At 50.2% G+C, this 24,940-nt stretch overlaps 1 protein-coding gene across 2 annotated transcripts in view; it reads left to right on the top strand.

The window, feature by feature from the left end:
• Positions 1–24,940, top strand: part of SMAD9 (SMAD family member 9) — an 89,052-nt gene that overhangs the window by 36,895 nt on the left and 27,217 nt on the right. Inside the window, exon 4 of one of the 2 annotated variants that reach the window (XM_074986695.1) lies at positions 10,633–10,743. The exons of the other annotated variant lie outside the window; for it this stretch is intronic. Within the exon in view, the coding sequence (XP_074842796.1) occupies positions 10,633–10,743 (111 nt within the window). The remainder of the gene's footprint in view (positions 1–10,632; positions 10,744–24,940) is intronic. 2 annotated transcript variants of the gene reach the window in all.

Raw genomic sequence — 24,940 nt, 5'->3', positions numbered from 1 at the left:
GGTTTGAAGTTTTCTTTGGGAAAAAAAATCAGGGAAATTAAAATACAAAGACTTTCTTTTTGCTGTAAGGTGAAGTTCCAGAATGAAAGATGTAATTTAGAAAATGAAAAAAATACAACTGATCCAGTCAACCACTCACTGCAGATGATGGACTCCCATTGACTTCAGAGAGTGTTCAGTCAGCTCCAAGGTTCCCTTCTTTGGAAAATTCACTCATTTATGGTCCACGTATTGGGAACCTCTTACTTTTTTAAGTTTCTAGGAACATATTGTTATTTGTTTTGAGTATGGCATGTGAAACAGCTCCAAATTAACATTACTGTGGGACCCTTGGTTGAGATTCTACTTCTGTTACACCAGTGTAAATGCATTGATTTTTAACTTTGAATTTACGTGGATATAATTGTGACCTGTATCTTGCAGCTTCTTCTTCGAGTGTCCCCGTGGGTGCTCCACATTAGGTGTCAGGCTCGCCCGGCGCCGCAGATCGGATCTTCCAAGCAGTTTCTGCCGGACCGCGCATGCGCCAGTGCGCGCCACTCCCCCGCGCGCTCCTGGCCACGTGCGCGATCCGGTCCCCGCCAGTTCCTCTTAACCGCCGTCAGCTGCAGACGGAATCCAAACTAGGCTAAGGCCAAGTAGCGTATTCAATGGCTTTAACTGTTTTTTCTTTAAAGTTTTTCAAGTACTTAGGCTACTGCAAGTTAGCCGGTTGTTATTTTTCAAAAAAAAAAAAACAACAACAAACAAACTACAAGCGGGACAGCTTCAATCCAGTCCCAGTAACAAGCGCCGGAGGCCAGGAGCATAGGGCCATCAGCCCTCCTGCTGCAGCAGGCCATCAGAAGGGGAAAACAGCACAGAGAAGGTGCTAAGTACCCGTTTAACAACTGAAAGACTCACCAACAATGTCCTCTTCAGGATTTAAAAAATGTGAGTCCTGCCGAGAGGTGATGCCAGCGTCTGATGGGCACATTCTATGCATAAGGTGCCTTGGGGAGTCCCATGTTGCACAGAAATGCTCCTTCTGTGCTAAATTAACAGCCAGAGCAAGGAGAGACAGGGAGATGCGGCTTGAAATGCTGCTTTTCGACAAGGCCCTCCAGCCAGACGTGCCAGAGCGGCCGCAGCAGGAGGGACCCTCCGGGGCCCATAAAAGGAAAGCCGCCTCCGTCACCCCATCAGCGCAAAAACGGAGGAAAGTCTCCCCAGCCCGATCCCTGCCGGCAACAATAGCGAGCGGGACGGGAGGAGCGAGCAGCCCCCAGCCGCAGCAACAGCTGATCGGCAGCGGCACGGAGAGCCACGTGGAAGCGGCTCAGCCTCCGATAATCAAACAGCCGCCCCGCACTGCAGGCAGGGCGGCGGCTAAAGAAGCGCTGGTACCAGCGGCACCGCAGGCAGCGGCACCAACCCCCGGGGAACCGGCGGTGCAGAGCACGCAAGCACGCAGCCTGCAGGCACCGGAGGACACCGCACGTGCGGCACCGCCCTCGAGCGTGCCGAGCTCGGTGCGGACGGGGCCGGGATCCCCTGTACGTCAGGGGGCGGAGTTACCTCCTCAAGGGAGGGGGAAGGCTGCACACAAGAGGAGGCATTGCAGCCCCTCTCCACACAGGGCTGTGGAGTTGCTTTCTCACAGCCCTCCGCTTATGTTGCAGACTCCAACCAGAAGGCAGGGGTCCCCCCTAGCCTACCCGGAGCCCCCTTCTCCATTTTTTGCAACCAGCCTCACCCTGGCTGGGACCACCTTCACCCTTCCTGGGGTTTGAACCGCTGGACTATTATGCAAAATTGCTCTCTCCAGCCCTCCCCCAGACGCAGAGGGTATGCAGCAAGGGAGTGGTCTAGGTCACCTTCCCAAGAACAGTGCCTATACTGCCATGGTCACCCCTACCACGCGGGGCATAGACACCATCGGCTATCTACTAGGGAAAGATCCCCACAAACGATCTCGTACCCCCGAGGGCAATTGCAACCGGGGACAGAGACTCAAGCATCTCAGGGGGGACTGGTTATGGAACCCCGAGATTTTCCCTCGCAAACCTCTAGTGAGAGGGTGTACCATCACCAGCAGGAACCGGAAGGGTCCAGAGAGACGTACCCCAGTGGTTCCTCGCTCTCCTCCCCGGATGAGGCTATGGCCCCGGGGCACGTCCATCCTCCGGACGATCTCAAACAGTTCCAAGAGCTGTTTTACGAGGGTGGCCTTCACGCAAGGCATCCAGACAGCTAAGGTGCAAGAGAAACACCATAAGCTCCTCAAAAATCTGAGACCTCCGGCCTCCTCCAAAATAGCAATACCGCTTGATGACGCAATCTTGGAGTCTGCCACTATGATATGGCAGACTCCTGCGACTATTCCGCCTGTCCACAAGAGAGCGGAAAAAAACAAAAAAAACAAAAAAAAAAACCTTCGTGCCAACAAAGGGCACGGAGTTCCTGTTCAGCCACCCACAACCAAATTCCTTGGTGGTGGAGTCGTCGCAATGTGGGGGAACAGACAAACATGCCAAAAAGCTAAAGCTGTTGGGCAGAAAGGTCTACTCCTCCTCCACTCTACTGTTGCGAATGGCAAATTACGCAGCGCATCTAGCAAACCATAATTTCGACAACCACATTAGGTTAACCTCCCTCATGGACTCGCTTCCAGAGGGCAAGAAACCAGTGCTCAAGGCCATCATGCAAGAAGGCTACGCGGCCTCGAGGACGGGAGTTCAGATCGCCCTGGATGTTGCGGACACAGCAGCACGCTCCACAGCTACGGCAGTGGTGATGCTAAGGGAGTCCTGGCTCCAGACTCCGGGTATACCGAGGGCCTGCAGACAGACATAGTCGATCTTCCCTTCGACTCGCAGAAGCTGTTTGCTGAATTAACTGACTCGGTCCTTCATTCCAGTAAAGATTTAAGAGCCCCACTTAGGACCCTGGGGATTTATACCCCTCCATACAGAAAGAAAAAGTACTACCCTCAACAAAGATGGTACCAGTACCAGCAACAGCGTCCCCAGTACCACAGGGGTTACGAGCAAGGGCGACATCAACAGCACAAGCAGTACAGAACTCCCAGGCGTCGTTCCCAACACAGCCGTGCGTCCTTGGGGCAGGACCAAAGGCCACAAGTTTGACACACAGATCCAGGGCTGCGCCCTCACTACCATCGCAAGGTCATCCGAAGCGGTTATTCCACCATCGCCTCCGACCATTCTATAACCAGTGGCAAAGGATCACCACAGACAAATGGGTGCTGGAGATCATAGCCACGGGGTACGCCATCCCCTTCCAGTCGCTCCCACCGCCATGACCTCCACCCAGGCCCCACCTCCAGGAGGCCTCCCACGTAGCGAGGCTCAAGCAGGAGGTAGACCATCTCATGCTCATAGGGGCAGTGGAAAGAGTGCCGGAGCAACTGCAAGGGAGAGGGTTCTACTCGAGGTACTTCCTCACGGGGAAAAAGACAGGAGGCGGGAGATCCGTATTAGATTTTTGAGGCCTCAGCCGGTACCTGCGCAAGCAACGCTTTCGGATGATCACAATCGCCTCCATCCTTACGGCACTAGATGATGGAGATTGGTTCGCAGCCCTCGACTTATAAGACGCGTATTTTCACATAACTATTCATCCGGCTCACCTACGATTCCTCTGGTTTTTCATGGTAGGCAAAGAACATTTTCAATACAAGGTCCTACCGTTTGGCCTCTCCTCGGCCCCCAGAGTCTTCACCAAGCCCTTGGCAGTGGTGTCAGCCTACCTGCACAGACAGGGGGTATTTATATTCCAGTATCCGGATGACTGCCTACTCAAAGGGGCCTCGAAGGAGGAGGTACTACGCATGATATGCGTCACAGCAGGCACGTTCTCTTCGCTCGGCCTGGTTATCAATCTGACAAAATCAAAGATAGACCCCACACAGGACATAGAGTTCGTAGGGGCACGCATAAATTCTATTACAGCGAGGGCGTATCTACCGGAGACTCACTTTCGGGCCGTCGGCTCCCTCGTGCAAGTCTTCACCTTCAGCCCTACGGTGCTGGTTCTGACGTGCTTACAGCTGCTGGGCCACATGTCAGCAGCGACGTTCGTAGAACAGAACGCCAGGTTACACATGCGCAGCATGCAGCACTGGCTGGCGAGCGTATACAACCCGGCAGCACACACTGTTCACAGGGTGGCGTCGCCCACAACAGAGGTGCGCAAATCCCTGCAATGGTGGGTAAACCCCGAGAACCTGCTAACAGGGGTACCCTTCCACCAACCACACATATTGGTTTTTCTTAGTACAGATGCCTCCCTCATAGGGTGGGGAGCACACATGGGTGAAGAGGTGACGCAAGGGCTGTGGTCCTCCACGGAGCAGTCACTGCACACAAATATACTGGAGCTCAGAGCAGTGTTCAACGCCTGCAGACACTTTCGAGACCATATAAAAGGCAAAGTAGTCGGGATCAGTATAGACAATACCTCCACCATGTTTTATATAAATCGGCAAGGAGGAGCTCGGTCCCGTGCCTTATGTGCAGGAGCAGTCCGGTCGTGAAACTGCTGCATCGCCAACAATATAACCTTGAAAGCCTCGTACTTCCCAGACGCTCACAATGTGAAGGCAGACCAGCTGAGCAGGCGTTTCGCACTCACGCACGAGTGGCAGATCCGTCCCGATCTGCTGCAACCGATTTTTCATGCGTGGGGTTTTTCCCCAGATAGACCTGTTTGGTACTCAGCACAACAAGAAGTGCCCACGATTCTGCTCCAGGGCAGGACTGGGACGGGGGTCCCTGAGGGACGCCTTCGCGATCTCATGGGGGGGCCCCCTGCTTTACGCTTTCCCTCCCACAGTGCTCATCCACAAAGTGTTGCAGAAAGCCAGGAGGGAAGGAGCCTGAATGATCCCGATAGTCCCAACGTGGGATCGACAGCAATGGTTCCCCCTACTCCTGCGCATGTCGGACTGGCCACCGATGCCCCTTCCGGTGGCGCCGGATCTGCTCACGCAAGCCCAGGGGTCCATAGTGCATCCGCACCCCCAAGGCCTGCGACTACAAACGTGGTTAATCCATGGCTCAGCTCCCTAGAGAGCACATGTACGGAGGAAGTGCAGCAAGTCCTAGAAAGTAGCAGGAGGACTTCCACCAGGAAGACCTACAAGCAGAAATTGACTCGCTTTACGGCATGGTGTTCTACCAAACAGCTAGCCCCCCTTTCGGTGCCTATGGCTGTGATATTAGAGTATTTACTGGACCTCAAGAGAGGAGGACTCTCGCTATCCTCGTTTAAGGTCCACCTTGCCGCCTTTTTGGCATTCAGACACGGAGAGACAGGGCACACGGTGTTCGCCCATCCCATGGTTACCAGGTTCCTTAAAGGGCTGGTAAACCTATACCCCCCTCGGAAACCGCTTCCACCTTCGTGGAACTTGGACCTGGTGCTTAATGCGAAAAGGGGACCACTGTTCGAGCCTTTGGCCACGGTTTCCCTCTACCTCCTTATGATAAAGACGACCTTTCTTCTCGCAATCACGTCAGCTCGCAGGGTGAGCGAGCTTGCGGCAGTTATGGCAACGCCACCCTGTGCTGTTTTTTCCAAGGAGGCGGTAACCATGCGGCTGCATCCAGCCTTTGTTCCTAAAGTTTCTTTCTGAGTTTCATACTAACGAACCTATTGTTTACCCTCGTTTTATCCAAAGCCTCATAACTCTAACAAAGAGGCGCGCCTACACCTCCTGGACGTGAGGAGGCGCTAGCTTTCTATATAGACAGGACCAAGTCCTTCCAGAGAACGGATAGACTCCTAGTCTCTATCGCTCCCAAATCAAAAGGAGAATGTCTCTCTTCGCAGAGAATCTCGAAGCACATCGTATCTTGCATAAAAATGTGCTAGAAACTCAAAAAGACTCCTTTCCTGGCCATGCCCAGGGCTCATTCCACTAGGGCGGTGGCAGCATCAATAGCCCTTTTTCAAGGGCGTTGCGCTAAAAGACATTTGCAGAGTGGCGACCTGGTCATCCTGTGACATCTTCGCCAAACATTACGCCCTTCACAGGGTATTCCAAGAGGATACCCGTCTCTCGACAGCGGTCCTCTCGGGGACAAACTGCACATAATCCGATTACCCACCTTCTATCTTGGGTTACTGCTGGGTAGTCACCTAATGTGGAGCACCCACGGGGACACTCGAAGAAGAAAGAAAGGTTACTCACCATAGTAACGGTGGTTCTTCGAGATGTGTCCCCGTGGGTGCTCCACTACCCGCCCATCCTCCCCGCTCCGGATCGCTGTTTAGTGTTTTGCAGGAGCATCCGAGGCAGTTGGTCAAGGAACTGGCGGGGACCGGATCGCGCACGTGGCCGGGAGCGCGTGGGGGAGTGGCGCGCACCGGCGCATGCGCGGTCCGGCAGAAACTGCTTTGAAGATCCGATCTGCGGCGCCGGGCGAGCCCGACACCTAATGTGGAGCACCCACGGGGACACATCTTGAAGAACCACCGTTACTACGGTGAGTAACCTTTCTTTAATTTTTGAATGTCTTGACTTTTGAGCTTCTAAATTCATGTCCTTAATGTTAGGATTTGTTCTTTCTTCCTGTTTCCCTGCATATATGTATAAAATAAATGTGTACTCTTTGCTCTTCCAGCACTATGGACATAGGAAGATTTTCTAACATTTCTTTTTTAGAGTCTTTAATCATTTTAGCTCATATTCCTTAACCTCACTACTATACCCTGTCATTCTGGGGTGTACAGTTACAGCCTCTTTTCTCGTTCACTGTGGTTTTTACACCTGGGTTACTCTTAACTTCAAAGGTGGGCTGGGAAAATTAGGCCCATTGTAAATCACGCTGTGGATGTCCTGCCAATTCAGCTGATCCTGGAAACTTGTAAAACTACTGGGAAATAGATGTGGCTTAATCTGTGTTGTACCTTTTCAGAGCATATATGATTTTGAATTGGAGTCAGAATGATTTGATTTTGATTGTCAGGGACAGCTGATTAGATTTCATTTTAAAAAGGCCGTGGTAACACCAGGAACCTATAAGATGTGCAATAGCTAACTAGGCAACCACATGACTCTTTTTTCATAACCTCAGCTTCCCTTCCCCCTTCCTTCCTCTTCTTTGTCACTCTCACTTGTTGTGTCTTCTCACAAACCGGATTGTGAATTACCCAAGACAGCTTATCGATGTGTTTGTACAGTGCTTAACACATTGACTCCCAAAGTGTTTACTAAGGTACCCACCAACTGCAGTTTGTTTCTTTTGAGGCCCCACCATTATTGTAGGTCTCCCTCTTTCCTTATTGCAGCCCCAGGTGTCCCCTCTCAGCTTGTGGCTGGGTACCACAAGTGTGCTAACTGTCCACGTGCTGGCTCCAGATGTTTCCTCAGCAGTGCTGCTGCCCAGGTCCCTCTCTCCGCACTGCTGCCCAAGACCAAGGGCGCCATTTTGGGAGAGCTAGAGGAAGAGCAGGCTGCTGCCTGTGCTAGGACGTCACTTGCTTCCCCTCCGTTCCTCTGTCAGGTGTCGAGGGGAAGTGTGCCCAGCTTGTATGTGTGCCTCTCACTCCTTGCTGGTGAGGGGAAGGGGGCAGAGGAATAATTCAAACAGTCTTTGTTCTTTCCCCTTGTTCCCTGATAGCCAGGGGAATGGAAACAAGAGCATGCGATGTCCCAGTGTACACAGCTGCTGTCCACCCGCCCCCGCCATGGCTGGCCTCCCAAAATAGTGCCCTTGCCTAAGAGACATGGGAGGGGATCCAGGCAGCAGCAGCAGAGAGGGAACAACCAGAACCAACAAGCAGAAAATTAGCTTCAGGTGTATCCCAGAGGGGCTTCTGCTATGATGCTTGTATTCCCCTTCCTACCTGTTGCATACTGCCCAGTGGAAGTCGGTGTGTGTGAGGAGAGCTTCTGGTGTGTGCAGTCCACTGTGAATTGGGTTGCACCATTTGGAAAACACTGGCTTAGCATGTGGGAGCCCTAGTCCTGGGCACTGCTGAAATGTACATGATAATGACATCACTGTGGATAAAGGTCTGTGGTCACTCTTCAAGTTAGTCTGTAGTTATGTTCTGTAGGTGAATTCGTCCTGTGTGGCTGGGCACCCCATGCCTGAGTACCAGTGAAGTCTCACTTAGGCTCTCAAAATAGCGATTAAGTGATGCACTGTGTTGGCGTTCCCCAAAAACTCAATTTGACTTTAGTGTCGTCACTTGGTTATGCTGAGTCAATCAGACTCAAGTATAGGGTTTGGGAGAGGGTGTGTAACACCTTCAGAGTTACACAGATATACATGTATAGATTACATTCCATTTACTATATTTTGCATGACATGTTTTGGAATTGTCGTGGACACTGTGTAGGAACCCATCCCTGTACAGAATGCACTGTCCATGGACAACTTACTCTTTACTCCTCTCTTTATCTTTCCAAGTTTATTTGTCCATTGTAAATGGTTACCTTGGTGTTTTCTCCTTTATCTTAGCCAGTGCAGACTTGCTGTTTCCAGCTGCTGATCCATTCGCCTCTCTAATCCAGTCTCTCAATAAATCAACTCTCCCCCATTGCCAATTACTCACATCAAGCCAGGCCAACAAAGATGTCTTGTGCTGCCTTTCTGTGCAGGGGTGAATTTCAGTCTAGGTACTGTTATTAGTCCTGCAAACAGGTGAACAACTGCACAACTTTACTTGCTTGTGGTCCCACTTGCTACTCCCATAAGTAAATTTGCTCCCATGCTTTCACTGTTTGCAGTATCAAGGCTTACATCTGTGTTTTCTAACATGAAAACAAGGTCTTTATTTCAGTTTTCTAATGCATTCTGTTCCTTCTTGGCATCTATTAGAATGGATAACATGTCTTTCTGTTCCTAAGCTGCTCTCCTATAAATAAAATAATTCAGGAATTTGGAGGCCTGTTCTGTAAATTTAGTTGCTTACTTTTCATTAGTATGTATGGTCCTTTGACAAGAAGATTTGTCAGATTAGAAGAGAGTCGGTCTTCTCCAGAGGGTAAGGGGATGCGTATTTGGCCTCTCCTGCATGAGTATCAGTCTTTCTTTCTGAGAGGCCAGCTATCCTTGGTAGCCAGCCGCCAGTGCCGTAGATCTTGGCTAGCTAAGGCTAGAGGGAAGGTGTTAGTGGAAGAGGTCAAATATTTAATAGACCAGGTTCCATCTGCAGGCACCTGGGTGGAAATGCAGCCTCTATTTTAAAAGATTTGTTCTGCACATTGCTGCCTAACCTCTGCTCCTTTGTTTTGTGAGAGTCGTTAGTGGGACACTGGGGATTAGATCATTTTTGTTTAAAAACATCTTTGCTTATCTAGATCCAGACCATTTCATGACACAGAGAGTTCTGATTAACATAGTGGAAGATCTGCCAGTAAGGGATAACGGTGACTTTTCCTTTCTAATTATGTGAGACCTAGCCTCAGGGTTTGATAGGCTAGCTGTGGTCTGTGGTGGGTGTGGTTGGTGCCATGACTTTTCCGTGACTGAGTTGCCTTGCACAAGGAAGTTCCCAAAAGCTAGAGGTGGTCATTGTTATCCAGTTTTCTTGCTACTCTCTGCTCTGTTCCTCTTGTTAAACATGTATGAGCCTGATGGGAGATTGGGACACGCATTGGTAATAGTGTCTTTTATCTCTGTGCCTCCTTTCCTGTTGTTTTGCTGTCCAACTCTTCGCTGTCTTACAGACAGATTTTTTTCTTTTTCTGAATGGGGGGGACAGTTGGCTGAAACTCAGTGCAGATAAGGCACGTCCCCTTTTTCAAGTGGTTGTGAATACTTCATGCACCTCTGTTATCCCCAGGGCAAGTCACCACTTGTGAGGCAGGGCAGGATGGGAGAATGGTGATCATACTGGCTGTCACTAGCCCTGGAAAGTGCTCTGTTCTGTCTATTGCAGAACTCACTCTCAGTATACCCATCTTCCTCACTCCCAAGCTAGACTTATAATTCAGTCCTGCCTGCTCTTTGCCTGAATCTGATCCAGGGGCCACCACGGCTGCGGAATGCTATGGCTCTCATTTGCTTCATGACATCGGGACAAGGCAATTAGTAAAGCCTGCCTTCCACGTTTTGCCTATCACGCACCTGATTCATTTCCAGGTCTTGCTGTGACTGTATATTAATCTCAGCCTGTGTGGAGCTGTCTCTCCTCTTGTTTGGGCAGGTGAGGTCAGCTAGTGTGTCTTTGTTCTCCATCCTCACCGGGATTCCATGTGAAGTGGGCTGGGTACAGGGAGCTCATTTATGGACCTGTACCCTTAAGATGGATGTCAGTCTCTTTCCAAGGAAACTGGGTTTGAAGTCAAACTGGAACTGGGTGCAGGCTAACCAGTGCAAAAATCAAAGTTGAACTTTCTGTTATCTTGGGCCACATTCAAACTGTATTTGGAAATTAGAGCCCTTTGGCCGTTGGACCTGATCCAGAGTCGAAATCGTAGGGATAGGTGTCTCTCTGGAGATTTGAATCTGAAACAGTCTTGACCTGGAGTTTGAGGTGGGCAGCAGTTCTGACACAGGTTCTATTTTGGACTTTTTCCAATTGAACTGTACAGACATAGTGTTGAATAGTTACCAGGCAGATTTGGGGGGAATTTACCAACTTGCTGACCTCAGTGTCTTTCTGTTTTTTTAGTTGAAACACCACCCCCACCTTACCATGCAAGAGAAACACCAGGAAACCTAAAGGGACGATCAATGGATGCAACAGCTGACAATCATTTAGTACTGTCATTGCCCAATGGAGGTAAATCTGCTGATGGAGAAACTGAAAATATACAAGTATTTGTACTGCTCTTCAGGGAAAAATTCTTAGCCAAAGAATTATTATAGATTCTTCAGAGTAGGAAGCCCTACTGTTCTTCATCATGCTTATTCCTCACATGGGTATGCACATGCCACAGAGTTTGGAAATTCTTCAAAGCAGTGTCCACTGGCCCATAGATGCACAGTAGTTCTCTTCGTGACTCATTCTGACTGAGGATGTAAGAGGCAATGCAGGTCAAATACCTCTCCAGTTCCTTCTTACTGCCGCACAAGCTGAGTCAGAATTGTCTTTGGTTGCTCAGTTGTATAACCTGCAAAACAAAGCAAAAAACCTGGTAAATAACTATATATTGTAGCTTCGTAATTAATTAAATTTTCTAGTTAACATGAATATTTCTTTTCTCTGGCTTGGAACTGCCTCCCCTGCTTTGTGAGTATGCTCCCAGGATTCAAGAATTGCACCTCCTGCCCTTGATCCTTTTCGATCAGATAGTACAGACATGGCTTCTGTCCATTCAGGGTGAGGCTCATATCTCTACCAAGTGCAGGATCTGTCTCTCCTTCACACCCAGAACTCGAGGAACTTGTGTGCTTTGCCCATGAAAGCACCTCATGGAGAAAGAAGAGTGTGGTCCCTCTCACATTCAGTCCATGGAGATCCCCACTCTTACCTCTGCCTCAGCTGACCATCCGTGCCCCTCTGAGGTCATGCCTTGGAGTGGAGCGTTCAACATGTAAGCCAAAGAACTCTTCTTCTATTAACAAAAATAAAGAGCACTCTCATGGACGTAAAGACAGATCCATTTTGAGGACTGTCCACAAGAAATTCCCTTCCTCTGGGAGACTGTCCAGGTGGGGTGAGAAGTCACCTGTGGAACCTAACAAACCAGCTCTGCTGATAACCCCCAGTTGAGGACAAGGCACAATGGACTTTGCCAGCTCTGAGGTAAAGGAGGCAGCCCTGACTTGTCATTCAGTAGGAAAGGGGAATTTACGAATTCAGTGTCTTGAGTAGCAGGAATGTATTTGCATTTGAGAGGTCACAAAAGTTAGAGAAGTATTAATGAAAGTAAACACCATTATCCAGATTGTAGTAATGAACATTAAACAACTCATGACGGAAGGAAGGAATGTATAACACAACAAGATAAAGAAATCAGTCCTGATTTTGACTTAGCTTAACTTCAATTTGGGGTAGGTTTCCTATCTGTTGTTAAGCACTCTGTTTAGATTCTTTACTATGTCCATCTTTCTAAAAAGTCACACTGCTGTAATATGTACTTACATTTTCATCTAAATAATACATAATGTCACTGTGCACAAGAAAAGCTGTACAGGAGGTCAGATCCTCATCCCCGTACTCTGTGTGGGAGACCTAGAGAATACTGGAAGGGATGGAAGCTCCCAACCCCATGCTAAGAACAGGAAAGACTTGAAGGGGAAACTACCCCTGCAACAATCTTCTCGTCTTCATCAGCTGAGGATGTGATGTCTTTCTCTTCCCCCTCCCCACCACCCAAATCAATAGGTGATGGTTTTAAGACAAAGAGGGTGACGGATGAGCTGCAAATTCACCTGTCGGAAGAGACAGACACATTGCAAACTGGTGAGTATTCCACGCTGTGCCTCTTTGGCCATAATTGCCCTCCCAATTAACAAGGTGATCCTAGATGTTGCCAAAATCATCTGGCGGACCCCAGCCTCCAGTGCATCAGCTTATGAGAAAACTGACCGGAAGTACAACTGCCCTTCCAAAGAGTTAGACTTTTTGTTTTAAATCCACAGTCCACCTTGATTGTAGCAGATGATGTCATTATTCCACGTGAGAAACATCATGCCAAGTTGACCCTATATCATCAGCATTGGAATTAGATCGCTTTGAAGAGAAGGTGCATTTGTTGGTGACACTGCAGTTTAGAGTTGCAAACTACCAAACTGTCCTGGTCAAATAGGATTCTATTAATTATGGAAAACTCGGTGCAAATGGAGCAGATTCAGGCCATTGTCAGAGAAGGCCAGTTAGGAGAACTGCTCTATATGTGTCATTGGACATTGCCAATACAGCAGCCCACTTGGTCTTCCTGGCAGTGGGAGTGAGGTGGGCTCCCTTGTTACACCCTTCACTTTGTCCAAAGATCTCCAGATAACAGTGGAAGATGACCCATTTGAAGGGCCCATGCTCTTTGTGCTTTTATTCTATCTCTGCGCCTTGAAGGATTCTCTGGCCGCAGGCTCACTGGAAATCTGCACTGTGGGACGAAAGAGAAGATAGAACTGTTAACCACAGCACAAGTCTTGACTTCCTCAGTCCCCATAGTCACAGCACAATTACAAACCATTGAGTAAAAAGCCCAGAGTACAAAAGTGGAAGCAGTCAGCACCCCAGTTTGTGTCTTTGCCCCCTCTATGGATCATTTTTAACAGGTTGCTTGAGGGTCCACACAGTTATTTCTTGCAGCACAAGCTGTTTCCTACCTGTTATGTCCCTTTGGAAGTCACCTGGCCCTCTTTCACAACAATTAGGTGAGTATCACCTCTGACAGATGAGTCTTGGAGATTATTTTGAAGGCTTATTTTGCTTAATTCCTGTTCCCCTTTCACAGAAGCTCTTCACAAGAACCCGTTTCACCAGGAAAATAGATCTGTTACTCTTAGTGGCCATAGAACTGTCCTGATGGAACTCGGAGGCAAGAGGTTCTACTTCAGTTACTTTCTTATTGCACAAGGTAAAGAGTGTGTAGAGAGCCCGTTTTTAGAGCGAAGGGGACTGAATAAATACATGAAGTTGCAGAAGTTCAAGATCACCCTTGCAATCAAGATTCCAGCTCTGGAGCAAGGAGATTGGGTTTCAGCCCTTGACCTTTAAGATGTCATTTTCCACATCTCTGCTCTCATGAGTCAGTGCATGCCAGCTCTCAGACATGGACCAGGAACTGTCTGTAACCACTAGGTCAGATGGCAGCTGAACATTTGTCATTCCAAATACCTAGATGTTTATGAGGTTATTTTCACGTCACTCAGTTCAATCAAGTCCCTGAACAAAGACAGATAAACCAAACTGCAACCAGTGCCCTACATGGTAAAGCACTCTCTGGACAGGGGGAAAAACCCACCTAGCTTCTGAGCATTCAATTTATGCAACAACACTGACTCTGACAGATGCTTCCTTAATAGGCTGTCAGGTATCAGAGGGGTAGCCGTGTTAGTCTGGATCTGTAACAGCAACGAAGGGTCCTGTGGCACCTTATTGACTAACAGAAAAGTTTTGAGCATGAGCTTTCGTGAGCAAAGACTCACTTCATCAGATGCTGGTCGTGGAAATTTGCAGGGCCAGGTATAAATAAGCCAGAGCAAGGCTGGGGATAACAAGTTTAGCTCAGTCAGGAAGGATGAGGCTTACTACTAGCAGCTGATCTGGAGGTGTGAACAGCAAGGGAGGGGAAGCTGCTTTTGTATTTAGCCAGCCATTCACAGTCTTGGTTCAATCCTGAGCTGAGGGTGTCGAATTTGCAGATGAATTGTAGCTCAGCAATTTCTCTTTGGAGTCTGGTCTTGAATTTTTTTTGCTGTAGGATAGTTACTTTTAAGTCTGCTACTCTGTGGCCCAGGAGATTGAAGTGATCTCCTACAGGTTTTTGTATATTGCCATTTCTGATATCTGATTTGTGTGCATTTATTCTTTTACGTAGAGACTGTCCAGTTTGTCCGATGTGTATAGCAGAGAGGCATTGCTGGCACATGATGGCATAAATTATATTGGTAGATGTGCAGCTGAATGAACCCACGATGGTGTGGCTGATCTGGTTAGGTCCTGTAATGGTGTTGCTGGTGTAGATATTAGGGCAGAGCTGGCAACGAGGTTTGTTGCGTGGATGGGTCCCTGAGTTAGAGTGACTGTGGTGCGGTGTATAGTTGCTGGTTAGGATTTGCTTCAGGTTGTCAGGTTGTCTGTGGGCAAAGACTGGTCTGCCTCCCAAGGCCTGTGAAAGTGGGGGTTCTTCTTCAAGTGGTCCCCTTGGGTGCTCCACAGTAGGTGTCGGGCTCGCCCAGCACCGCAGATCGGAAATCTTCCAGTAGTTTCTCCTGGATCGCACGTGCGCCGGCGCGCGCCACTCCCCTGCGCACCCCCGGCCACGTGCACAATCCGGTCCCCGCCAATTCCTTCTCAGCTGCTATCGGCTGCAGATGGAATCCGCTCAGGCTACGGCCAGAGTCAGATTAGATAGTGTTTCTACGTATAAATTGTTGTTTTTTTCCGGTAAAAAAAAAAAAAAGAGGACAAAGAGAATATCAAAAATATATATATATATATAATAAAAAGAGAGAGGAGCAGAGAAGAAGAGTGGACGTGAAGGCCAGTAGGCCGCCCGCTGCCCCGCAGACCGGTGACCGCGATTCGGGTAAACAGGCACGGATTAAGTCCTAAGTACCCTATTAACAGTAAAGGACTCACCGCGATGGCCTCTTCAGGTTTTAAAAAGTGTGAGTCCTGCCGTGAAGCTATGCCGGCCTCCGATGGGCATAGTGAATGCATCCGATGCCTGGGGGAATCACATGTTACCCAGAAGTGTTCTCACTGTGCTAAGCTCACAGCCAGGGCCAGGAAAGACAGAGAAATGCATCTTAAAATGCTCTTGTTTGACAAGGCCCTCCAGCCGGACTTGCTGGAGAAGCCTCACCCAGAAGGGCCCTCTGGGTTACATAAGAGGAAGACAGCTTCTCTGACCCCCTCAGTGCAGAAACGGAGGAAACTCTCCCCAGCTCGATCCTTGCCGGTGGTCTCAGCGAGCAGGACGGGTGGAGCACACAGCCCCCAGCCGCATACTCAGGCAAGCAGCAGCGCACGTGGCAGAGGCTGAGCCTCCGGTTACACAACAGCCAGCATGCGCGGTGCCTAGAGCGTCAGCCAGGCAAGCGCCGGAACCGGCGGCACCGCCACAGGCAGCACCAGCCCCCATGGCACCAATGGTGCAGGGCCACCAGGCACGGAGCCTGTAGGCACCGGAGGAAGTTACCCGCGCGGCACCGCAGCTGAGCGTGCCGAGCGTGGCGCCGACAGCGGGGCCGAGATCCCCGGCACGGGAGGGGGCAGTGTCAGCCCCGCAGGGGAGGGGCAAGGCAAAATCAAAAGCCTGGCACCGCAGCCCTTCTCCGGACAGGGCTGCACTGCTACTAGCAACAAGCCCTCCCCCTGTGCTACACACGCTGCCCAGAAGGCCTGGGTCTCCACCGGCCTATCCAGAGCCTCCTTCTCCGTTCCTCCAACCAATGTCACCATGGCTTGGGCCACCTTCACCTTTTCTGGGATTGGATCCCCTGGAGTACTGTCACAAACCAGTTTCACCGCTATCTTTGTCGTCGCGGAGGTCTCGCTCTCCCAGACATCGGGGGTACACACCCCAAGAGTGGTCTAGGTCTCCATCCCCAGACCCTTGCCCGTGCTGCCATGGTCGTTCTTATCATGCTGGACACAGAAGCTGCGTCTACACGTGCACGCTACTTCGAAGTAGCGGCACCAACTTCGAAATAGCGCCCGTCGCGTCTACACGCGTCAGGCGCTATTTCGAAGTTAACTTCGACGTTAGGCGGCGAGACGTCGAAGCCGCTAACCTCATGAGGAGATAGGAATAGCGCCCTACTTCGACGTTCAACGTCGAAGTAGGGACCGTGTAGATGATCCGCGTCCCGCAACGTCGAAATTGCTGGGTCCTCCATGGCGGCCATCAGCTGGGGGGTTGAGAGATGCTCTCTCTCCAGCCCCTGCGGGGCTCTATGGTCACCGTGGGCAGCAGCCCTTAGCCCAGGGCTTCTGGCTGCTTCTGCGGCAGCTGGGGATCTATGCTGCAGGCACAGGGTCTGCAACCAGTTGTCAGCTCTGTGGATCTTGTGTTGTTTAGTGCAACTGTGTCTGGGAGGGGCCCTTTAAGGGAGCGGCTGGCTGTTGAGTCCGCCCTGTGACCCTGTCTGCAGCTGTGCCTGGCATCCCTATTTCGATGTGTGCTACTTTGACGTGTAGACGTTCCCTCGCTGTGCCTATTTCGATGTTGGGCTGAGCAACGTCGAAGTTGAACATCGACGTTGCCGGCCCTGGAGGACGTGTAGACGTTATTCATCGAAATAGACTATTTCGATGTCGGCTGCACGTGTAGACGTAGCCAGACACTCCAGGCCTACGCCCAGGGCCAAGTCCCCCCCAGCCGTTCTGTACCCCCGTGGACACTCCTGATCGGGGATGGAAACACAGTTATCTCAAGGGGAGTTAATTTTAGAACCCCGAGACTTTCCTTCACAATCCTCCAGTGAGCAAGTGTATCATCGGCCACAGGAGCCTGAGAGTTTGAGGGAGGTTTACCCTAGTGGTTCCTCCTCATCCTCCCCAGATGAGGCTATGGCCCCTGGGGATGTCTCTCCCCCGGATGACCTTAAACAGTTTCAGGAGCTGTTTAAAAGGGTGGCTTTCATGCGAGGCATTCAAACGGCAGAAGTGCAGGAGAAACATCACAAACTCCTGAAAAATTTGAGACCCCCGGCTTCATCCAAAATTGCTATTCCGCTGGACGAAGCCATTATGGAGTCAGCCACTACCATATGGCAGACTCCGGCCTCTGTTCCGCCTATGAACAAGAGAGAGGATAAGAAGTACTTCGTCCCGGCAAAGGGCATGGAGTTCCTCTTCAGTCACTCACAACCAAACTCGTTGGTGGTCGAATCGTCCCAGCAGACGTCAAAGACTTCTCAGTACAAATCGGGGGGGATTGGATAAAGATGCCACGAAGCTAAAGCTGTTTGGCAGGAAGGTATGTTCCTCTTCTACCCTGCTATTGAGAATGGCAAATTATGCGGCACACCTAGCGAACCATAATTTTGATAATTACTCCAGGCTTACTTCTCTCATGGATTCACTTCCAGAAGATAAGAAGCCGGTGTTAAAGGCAATTGTGCAAGAGGGCTACGCAGCATCGCGGGCGGGAGTCCAGATTGACCTGGATGTGGCAGATACAGCGGCACGTTCAACGGCTACAGCAGTGGTCATGCGTAGAGAATCCTGGCTCCAGACATTGGGTATCCTGAAGGACCTACAGGCGAAGATCGTGGACCTTCCCTTTGACACGCAAAAGCTGTTTGCAGACTCAACCGACTCAGTCCTCCACTCCAGTAAGGACTCGAGAGCTACACTTAGAATCTTGGGTATTTATACTCCTCCATATAGGAAGAAAAAATATTATCCTCAGCAAAGACGCTACCCGTTCCAACCACAGCGTGCTCAGTATCAACGGGGCTGCGACCAAGGGCGCCATCAACAGCAGCAACAGTACAGAACTCCCAGGTGACGTCCTCAACAAAGCCGTACGCCCTCGGGACAGGCCCAAAGGCAACAAGTTTGACGGGCATGTCGAGAGCTGCACTATCACTACCATCGCTCAATGCCGCTCTAATCTCATGTTCCATCATCGCCTCAGACCGTTTCACCCCCAATGGCAAAAGATCACCACAGACAAATGGGTGCTGGAGATCATAGCCACGGGTTACGCGATCCCCTTCCAGTCGCTCCCACCAGGCCTCACCTCCCGGACGCTGCCCACGAGGCGAGGCTCAAGCAGGAGGTGGACCACCTTATGTTCATAGGGGCGGTGGAAAGAGTGCCGGAACAATTCCAGGGGAAAGGTTTTTATTCACACTACTTCCTAACAGAGAAGAAAACAGGAGGCTGGAGGCCCATCTTAGATCTTCGGGGCCTCAACCGCTACTTGCGCAAGCAGCGCTTTTGGATGATTACAGTCGCCTCCATACTCACGGCACTGGACGATGGAGATTGGTTTGCAGCCCTCGACTTACAAGATGCTTACTTTCATATAACGATCCACCCGGCGCACAGGCGCTTCCTCCACTTCATGGTCGGCAAGGAACACTTCCAGTACAGGGTTCTTCCATTCGGCCTCTCCTTGGCCCCCAGAGTCTTTACCAAAACCCTGGCAGTGGTGTCAGCCTACCTGCACAGACAGGGGGTGTCTATTTTCCCATACCTGGACGACTGCCTGCTGAAAGGGGCCTCGAAGACAGAGGTCCTACGCATGATACGCGTCACAGCGGACACGTTTTCTTCACTGGGCCTAGTCATCAACCTCGCGAAGTCAACGACCGATCCCACACAAGACATAGAGTTCGTAGGGGCACGCATAAACTCTATCACAGCAAGGGTGTACCTACCCGACACCCGCTTCTGCGCCATCAGTTCGCTGGTGCAAGTCATCACATACAGCCCCACGGTGCTGGTCTTAACGTGCCTGCAGCTGTTGGGCCACATGGCGGCAGTGACGTTTGTGGTACAGAATGCCAGATTGCACATGCGAAGCCTGCAGCATTGGCTGGCGAGCGTCTACAAACCGGCATCCCACACTGTCAACAGGGTAGTGTCGCCCACGACAGAGGTGCACCGATCCCTGGCGTGGTGGGAAAACCCCAACAACCTGCTAGCAGGGATGCCCTTTCACCAACCACAAATTTCTATTTTTCTTACTACCGACGCCTCCCACATAGGATGGGGAGCGCACATCGGCAACAAGGTGACGCAAGGGCTATGGTCCCCTGCAGAACAGGCACTGCACATAAACATACTGGAGCTCAGAGCAGTGTTCAACGCCTGCAAACATTTTCGAGACTACATACATGGCAAAGTAGTTGGGATCAACACCGACAATACCTCCATTATGCTTTACATCAATCGACAAGGAGGAGCCCGATCCCATGCCCTATGTGCAGAAGCAGTCCGATTGTGGAACTGGTGCATCGCCAACAACATAACGTTAAAAGCCTCGTACTTGCCGGGCGCTCACAACGTGAAAGCAGACCAGCTGATCAGGCGCCTCGCACTGACGCACGAATGGCAGATCTGCTCTGATCTGCTACGGCCCGTTTTTCATACATGAGGGTTTCCCCAGATTGATCTGTTTGCCATCCAGCACAACAAGAAGTGTCCCCAGTACTGCTCCAGGGCAGGAGTGGGATGGGGGTCCCTTGGGGACACTTTCATGATTTCATGGAGGGGCCCCCTACTTTGCGCGTTCTCCCCCACAGCGCTTATCCACAAGGTCTTGCAGAAAGCCAGAAGGGAGAGAGCTCGCATGATACTCATAGTCCCAACTTGGGATCAGCAGCAATGGTTTCCCTTGCTTCTGCGCATGTCGGACCGCCCGCCGCTCCCTCTACTGGTGGCGCTGGACTTACTCACGCAGGCTTGGGGGTCCATAGTGCACCCACACCCTCAGGGTCTGCGCCTACAAGCATGGTTAATCCATGGCTCAGCTCCTTAGAGAGCACATGTATGGAGGAAGTACAACACGTCCTGGAATGTAGCCGAAGGACCTCCACCAGGAAGACTTACAAACAGAAATGGACTCGATTCACAGCCTGGTGTTCCGCCAAGCAGTTAGCTCCCCTTGACGCTCCTATACCTGTAATACTAGAATACTTATTGGACCTCGAGGGGCGGGCTCTCTTTATCCTCGCTAAAAGTCCACCTCGCCGCCATATCAGCCTTTTGGCATACAGAGGAAGGGCCCACTGTATTCGCCCATCCTATCGTTACCAGGTTCTTGAAGGGGCTCGTAAACCTGTACCCCCCTCGGAAACGGCTTCCACCATTGTGGAATCTGGACTTGGTGCTCAGCACGCTAACGGGTCCACCTTTTGAACCATTAGCCACAGTTCCCCTACGTCTCCTTACGATAAAAACAACCTTCCTCCTGGCACTTACATCAGCCTGCAGGGTGACTGAGCTCGCAGCAGTGATGGCAACGCCGCCCTGCACAGTATTCTCAAAGGAGGCGGTAACCTTAAGGCTGCACCCAGCCTTTGTTCCAACATTTTCTTCAGAGTTCCATCTTAACGAGCCAAAAGTTTTACCCTCGTTTTACCTGAAGCCTCACAGCTCCAGCAAGGAGGCGCACCTGCATCTCCTGGATGTGAGGAGGGCATCAGCCTTCTATATAGAGAGAACTAAGTCCTTCCAGAAAACAGACAGGCTCCTAGTGTCTCTCGCTCCCAGGTCAAAAGGGGAAGGCCTCTCTTCACAGAGAATTTCAAAGCACAGTGTGTTCTGTATAAAAATGTGCTATGAGCTTCGAAAGACCCTTTTGCTGGCCCCGCCCAGGGCTCACTTTACCAGGGCGGTGGCGGCGTCAACAGTCTTCTTCAAGGGCATCGCGTTGAAAGACATCTGTAGGGCGGCGACCTGGTCATTCTACGACACCTTCGCCAAGCATTATGCCCTACATCGGGTATTCGAAGAAGATACCCGTCTGTCGACAGCAGTCCTCTCGGGGGCAAGCTGCACATAAACCGATTACCCACCTCCTTTCTTGGGTTACTGCTGGGTAGTTACCTACTGTGGAGCACCCACGGGGATCACTCGAAGAAGAAAGAGAAGTTACTCACCGTAGTAACGGTGGTTCTTCGAGATGTGTCCCCGTGGGTGCTCCACCACCCGTCCATCCTCCCCGCTTCGGATCTCTGTCTAGTGTTTTTCAGGAGCATCCGAGGCGGTTGGTCAAGGAACTGGCGGGGACCGGATCGCGTACGTGGCCGGGGGTGTGCAGGGGAGCGGTGCGCGCCGGCGCATGCGCGATCCAGGAGAAACTGCTGGAAGATTTCCGATCTGCGGCGCCGGGCGAGCCCGACACCTACTGTGGAGCACCCACGGGGACACATCTCGAAGAACCACCGTTACTACGGTGAGTAACTTCTCTATCGTTGTCCAGGATGGGTGTAAATCTCTGATGATGCGCTGTAGAGGTTTTAGCTGAGGACTGTAGGTGATGGCTAGTGGTGTTCTGTTGGGCTCGTCCTGTAATAAGAGGCTTCGTGGCACACATCTGGCTCTGTTGATCTGTTTTTTTCACTTCCTCAGGTGGGTATTGCAGTTTCAAGAATGCTTGGTAGAGATCCTGTAGGTGTTTGTCTCTGTCGGAGCAAATGCGGTTCTATCTTAGTGCTTGGCTGTAGACAATGGACTGTGTGGTGTCTCTGGGTAGGAAGCTGGAGGCATGAAGGTAGACGTAGCAGTGAGTGGGTTTACGGTACAGGGTGGTATTGATGTGGCCATCATGAATTAGCACCATGGTGTCCAGGAAGTGGATCTCCTGTGTTGACTGTTCCAGGCTGAGGTTGATGTTGGGGTGAAAGTTGTTGAAGTCCCAGTGGAATTCCTCCAGAGTCTCCTTCCCATCGGTCCAGATGATGAAGATGTCATCAATGTAGTGTAAGTAGAGACGGGGTGTTAGTGGACGAGAGCTAAGGAATCGCTGTTCCAGGTCAGCCATGAAAATGTTGGCATATTGAGGGGCCATGCGGGTACCCATAGCTGTGCCACTGATTTGAAGGTATATGTCGTTGCCAAATCTGAAATAGTTGTGTGTGAGGATACAGTTACAGAGCTCAGCCACCAGATGTGTGGTAGCATCATCAGGGATACTGTTCCGGACAGCATTTATTCCATCTTTGTGTGGGATGTTGGTATAGAGAGCCTCTACATCCATGGAGGCTAGGATAGTGTTTTCTGGTAGGTCATCAGTGTATTGCAGTTTTTTCAGGAAGTCAGTGGTGTCTCGGAGATAGCTGGGAGTGCTGGTGGTATAGGGTCTGAGGAGAGAGTCCACATAACCAGACAGTCCTTCAGTGAGAGTGCCAATGCCTGAGATGATAGGGCGTCCAGGATTTCCAGGATTGTGGATCTTGGGTAGTAGGTAGAATAGCCCCGGACGGGGCTCTGGAGGTGTGTTGGTATAAATCTGTTCTTGTGCTTGTGTAGAGAGTGTCCTGAGCAGATGGTGTAGTTTCTTAGTGTGTTCCTTGGTGGGATCTGAGGAAAGTAGCCTATTACATGACCAAAATGTTCAGGGTAAGCAGGTTTTCCTCTGGAGTGGCCCTCCATATCAATATTCCAGAGTGAACAGCAGTCAGGAACTTCTGGGCACACAAACAGCTGTCCATCAGAAACATCCACATGAAGGTCAGAATGGACAGTATGACCTGTATAATTTATATAAAATTAAGGGGGCAGGGGAAGGACAGTTCTCCCTCCTCTGCACAGAAGCACTCAAGCTTTTCCAACACAATGTGCTCGTCTTCAGCTGTGTATCTACCACAGACACAGACTGACAGCTGACAGTCTGTCAGAACTTTTCTCATGACCGTGAATGGAACTGAACTCAGAATTGCTTTGCAATATAGTCACCCTTTTGCAGAGCCCTGATTATAGATCTTTTCACTACTTACCAAAACATCCTCATATAGCCCACCTGAATGATCTTTCGTATGTCTTTTTCCTGTTCCCTCTCCTATCCAAAGTCCTGTTGAAAATTTGATGAGACAAAGTGAGAGTTATTTTGATTGTTCCCTCTGGCCAAGGCAAGTCTGGTTGCTTATTGGATACAAATAGTAGTAATTTTCCTCTTTGGCCTGTTCCTCACTTCCTCTCTCAAAACAATAGGATGATTCTTCACCTCATCCTGAGGAACCTCCATGGCTGGCTGCTTCTTGATTCCAGGGTTTAAAGATAGAGTGCTCTGAGGAGATGAAGGATGTGTTGCTACACATCCAGAAGTTGACTCAACATACTTACCTATAAAAATTAGAAGTGATTCAAAATTTGGTGTTATTCAGAGCACATAGACTCAGCCTTATCTTCTCTCCCTCTTATTTTAGACTATGGTTTAGATATCCAAGAAGTACATTTTGCAGCTCTAATGGCCTTTTACCAGCAAGTAGGTGTGTACTCAGCCTTTGCTCATCTGCTGACACGTAGCTTCCAGAAGGCTTTGGGAATCTTTTCCTGCATGTGAAACTACCCACTCTGTCCTGGGCTCTTAACCTTGACTACACCTTTCTTTGAGCCCAGGGTTACTTGCTCTGTCTTTCATCTGTCTGTGAAGACAGCATTTGTATTTGCCCCTCTCAGCTATGTGCACAGGAGAAATAGTAGCCCTGGTAACATATCCCCTATTCGTGGTCTTTTTTTTTTAAATCCATAACCTTTAATCTGCATTCCAGGTTTCTCCCTAAGGTTCCCTCAACCTTCCATAGGAATCAACAGATCCATCCCCATTTTTTCTTTTCCCTTCCCAAAACCACATTGGCTACGTCTACACTAGCCCCAAACTTCGAAATGGCCACGCAAATGGCCATTTCAAAGTTTACTAATGAAGCGCTGAAATGCATATTCAGCGCTTCATTAGCATGCGGGCGGCCATGGCGCTTTGAAATTCATGCATCTCGCCGCCGTGCGGCTCGTCCCGATGGGGCTCCTTTTCGAAAGGACCTCGCCTACTTCGAAGTCCCCTTATTCCCATGAGCAGATGGGAGTTAGGGGACTTCGAAGTAGGCGAGGTCCTTTAGAAAAGGAGCCCCGTCAGGACGAGCCGCACGGCAGGGAGACGCGTCAATTTCGAAGCGCTGCAGCCACCCGCATGCTAATGAAGAGCTGAATATGCATTTCAGCTCTTCATTAGTAAACTTTGAAATGGCCATTTGCGTGGCCATTTCGAAGTGTGGGGCTAGTGTAGACACGGCCATTGTGACAATAGGAAAACCACTCTGCATATATAACATATGTTATATGTTAGAGTGCTAGCATTCTACTTATATGGGACCAAGAACTTTCATTCAGAGAGAGGCTCAGAGGCTCTGTGGTGTTGGCTCAAAGGCTATCCAAAAGGGTCTTGGGTTGCATTAATATCTGGTATTAAGGACTCAGCCTTTTGCCTCCATATTGAGTCTGTACACTCTCCACGAGATGAGTTTCTATCTTGGTTGTACTCTTTAAAGATGTCGCTATCTTGGAAATCTGCAGAGCTACGGCTTGGGCCTCTGCCCACACTTCTGCAGAACATTCTATGGTCGCTGCAGACTCAGCCTCTGATGGCTTCTCAGTACCGTGCACGGTAACAGACCCCACTCTGAAGTTCGAGCTCTTCGTGGGGGATACTTCTGTGAAATTGCCTCCTGCAGAGCACCTAAAGGGACACCTCTCCAGCAATAAAAAGGTACTAGCCTTTTTCATGAACTGAGGGTCTCTGCCATGCATGAGTTCGCCACAACCTGCCCTCCTCGCCTCCACTTCAGAATTGTCACTGGGGGCACTGCAGTAGCACAGGAACTGAGAGGGGTTTGCCCACACTACT

Source organism: Carettochelys insculpta, chromosome 1 (genome assembly GCF_033958435.1).
Source record: "Carettochelys insculpta isolate YL-2023 chromosome 1, ASM3395843v1, whole genome shotgun sequence".
In the NCBI taxonomy this organism is placed as follows: Eukaryota; Metazoa; Chordata; order Testudines; family Carettochelyidae; genus Carettochelys; species Carettochelys insculpta.
The sequence above is the reverse complement of the archived record's forward strand: the minus strand, read 5'-3'. Positions and strand labels throughout refer to the sequence as shown.